The sequence below is a fragment of the Microtus ochrogaster genome, chromosome 7 (assembly GCF_000317375.1).
Source record: "Microtus ochrogaster isolate Prairie Vole_2 chromosome 7, MicOch1.0, whole genome shotgun sequence".
NCBI lineage: Eukaryota > Metazoa > Chordata > Mammalia > Rodentia > Cricetidae > Microtus > Microtus ochrogaster.
Window position 1 is genome coordinate 36,955,241 of NC_022014.1, and position 1,349 is coordinate 36,956,589.

The following is a 1,349-nucleotide window of genomic DNA, read 5'->3' on the forward strand; positions in this document are numbered from 1 at the left end:
TCCTGCATAAATTAAGTTTAGGTAAAGCCAAACTGGGGCTTTGGCATTTCCTTCTGAGCCGGTCCACTTTTGTTCTCTCTCAACCCACTTGGAGTTTAAGAAGTTCCTTCCCCTGCCCTCACTTGTCCCAGATCACCCCAGTTTCTGCCCTCTGGGATTCACTTGCCGCTGGGGGGCAAAGAGGCTTATACCTGCAGTCACCTCTGCACGCGGCCACATCGTGGGCTGGAGATGCCACTTTCTTGCTTGGTTTAATGATCAATTAATTCTGCTCAGAAAGTCCTTCGTGACCTTGCTTCTCCTCAGTCCCTGAGCTCAGAGTGGTATTTGCTGCAGGATGGCAGCTGACAACTCCACTGGGGACTTCCATGCTCCAGGGACCCCGCTGAGTGTCACGGACATCGTTTTCATTGCTGTGTATTTTGTCTTGAATGTGGCCGTGGGCATATGGGTAAGAACCTGCAGTAGCCCACTGGGCTCTCGCCGTAGAACTGGGGCCAGCACGTCCCTGGGTGTCTGCACGGGTTTTATTTGGTGGCTGGCTGCCTGAGCACTAGAATTGTGAGTCGCTAGCTATGCCCAAAGTCTTAGTGCAGAAGCCAGAGGTGGGAGGGTGTTCGGGGCCTGGAAGCTCCTGAGCTTAGTCCCCCCAACCCCCCAATGTGACAGGCAGATGATTCGACTCAGCGACAGATCCACCAACACTGCTGTATTGATGCCAGGCCCTTTCCTGTGCCCCATCCCCACTCCAGCCCCCTGGAAGGCTGAGCTTGGGAGTGGATAAGAAGCCAAAGCAAAGGGTTTTAGATTTACCCAGCGGTCCACAGAGTGGGCATGGGCTGTCCCTGGTGTCATCGCTGTGCCAGTCTTCAAGGCACTCATAAATGGGAGGGAGTGTAACAAGTCAGCTGTGCCCCAGCTCCCTGCAGCATGGTCAGGACAATTCCTCGCCTCGGCCTTGGAGCCCTGAGGTTCTCCATAGGAGAATCATTATCCTTTCTTTCCTTCTATGACTCCTGGCCCAAGATAAGAGCCTGGGGATGGGAGACTGGTCATGTTCACTCAGTATTGTAGGTTGGTGACAGTGCCTACTCTACAGGGTGAGAGCTACCAGTGGGGCCAGCAGAAGACATCACTCCACTGCCACCACTGGAGCTATAGGAGAGGCAGTGCCAGCAGGGCTACAGTGGTTAGTGACGCTGGACAGTGTTGAGGGCGGCAATGGTAGTGATAGCAATGGAGAGGTTTTAAAGGTGGTAATGGTGATGATAATAATGGTGATGATAATGGTAATGGTGATGATAATGGTAATGGTGATGATAATAATGGTGATGATAATGGTAATGGTG

The 1,349-nt window shown here is 52.6% G+C and overlaps 1 protein-coding gene across 3 annotated transcripts in view; it reads left to right on the forward strand.

Annotated features, from left to right (window-relative positions):
• The first annotated feature begins 337 nt into the window (after positions 1-337).
• The window catches only part of Slc5a10 (solute carrier family 5 member 10), a 50,071-nt gene continuing 49,059 nt past the window's right edge, over positions 338-1,349 (forward strand). For all 3 annotated transcript variants that reach the window (XM_013347092.2, XM_005349903.2, XM_005349902.2), the window contains exon 1: positions 338-451. In XM_013347092.2, coding sequence (XP_013202546.1) covers positions 338-451 — 114 coding nt within the window. The remainder of the gene's footprint in view (positions 452-1,349) is intronic.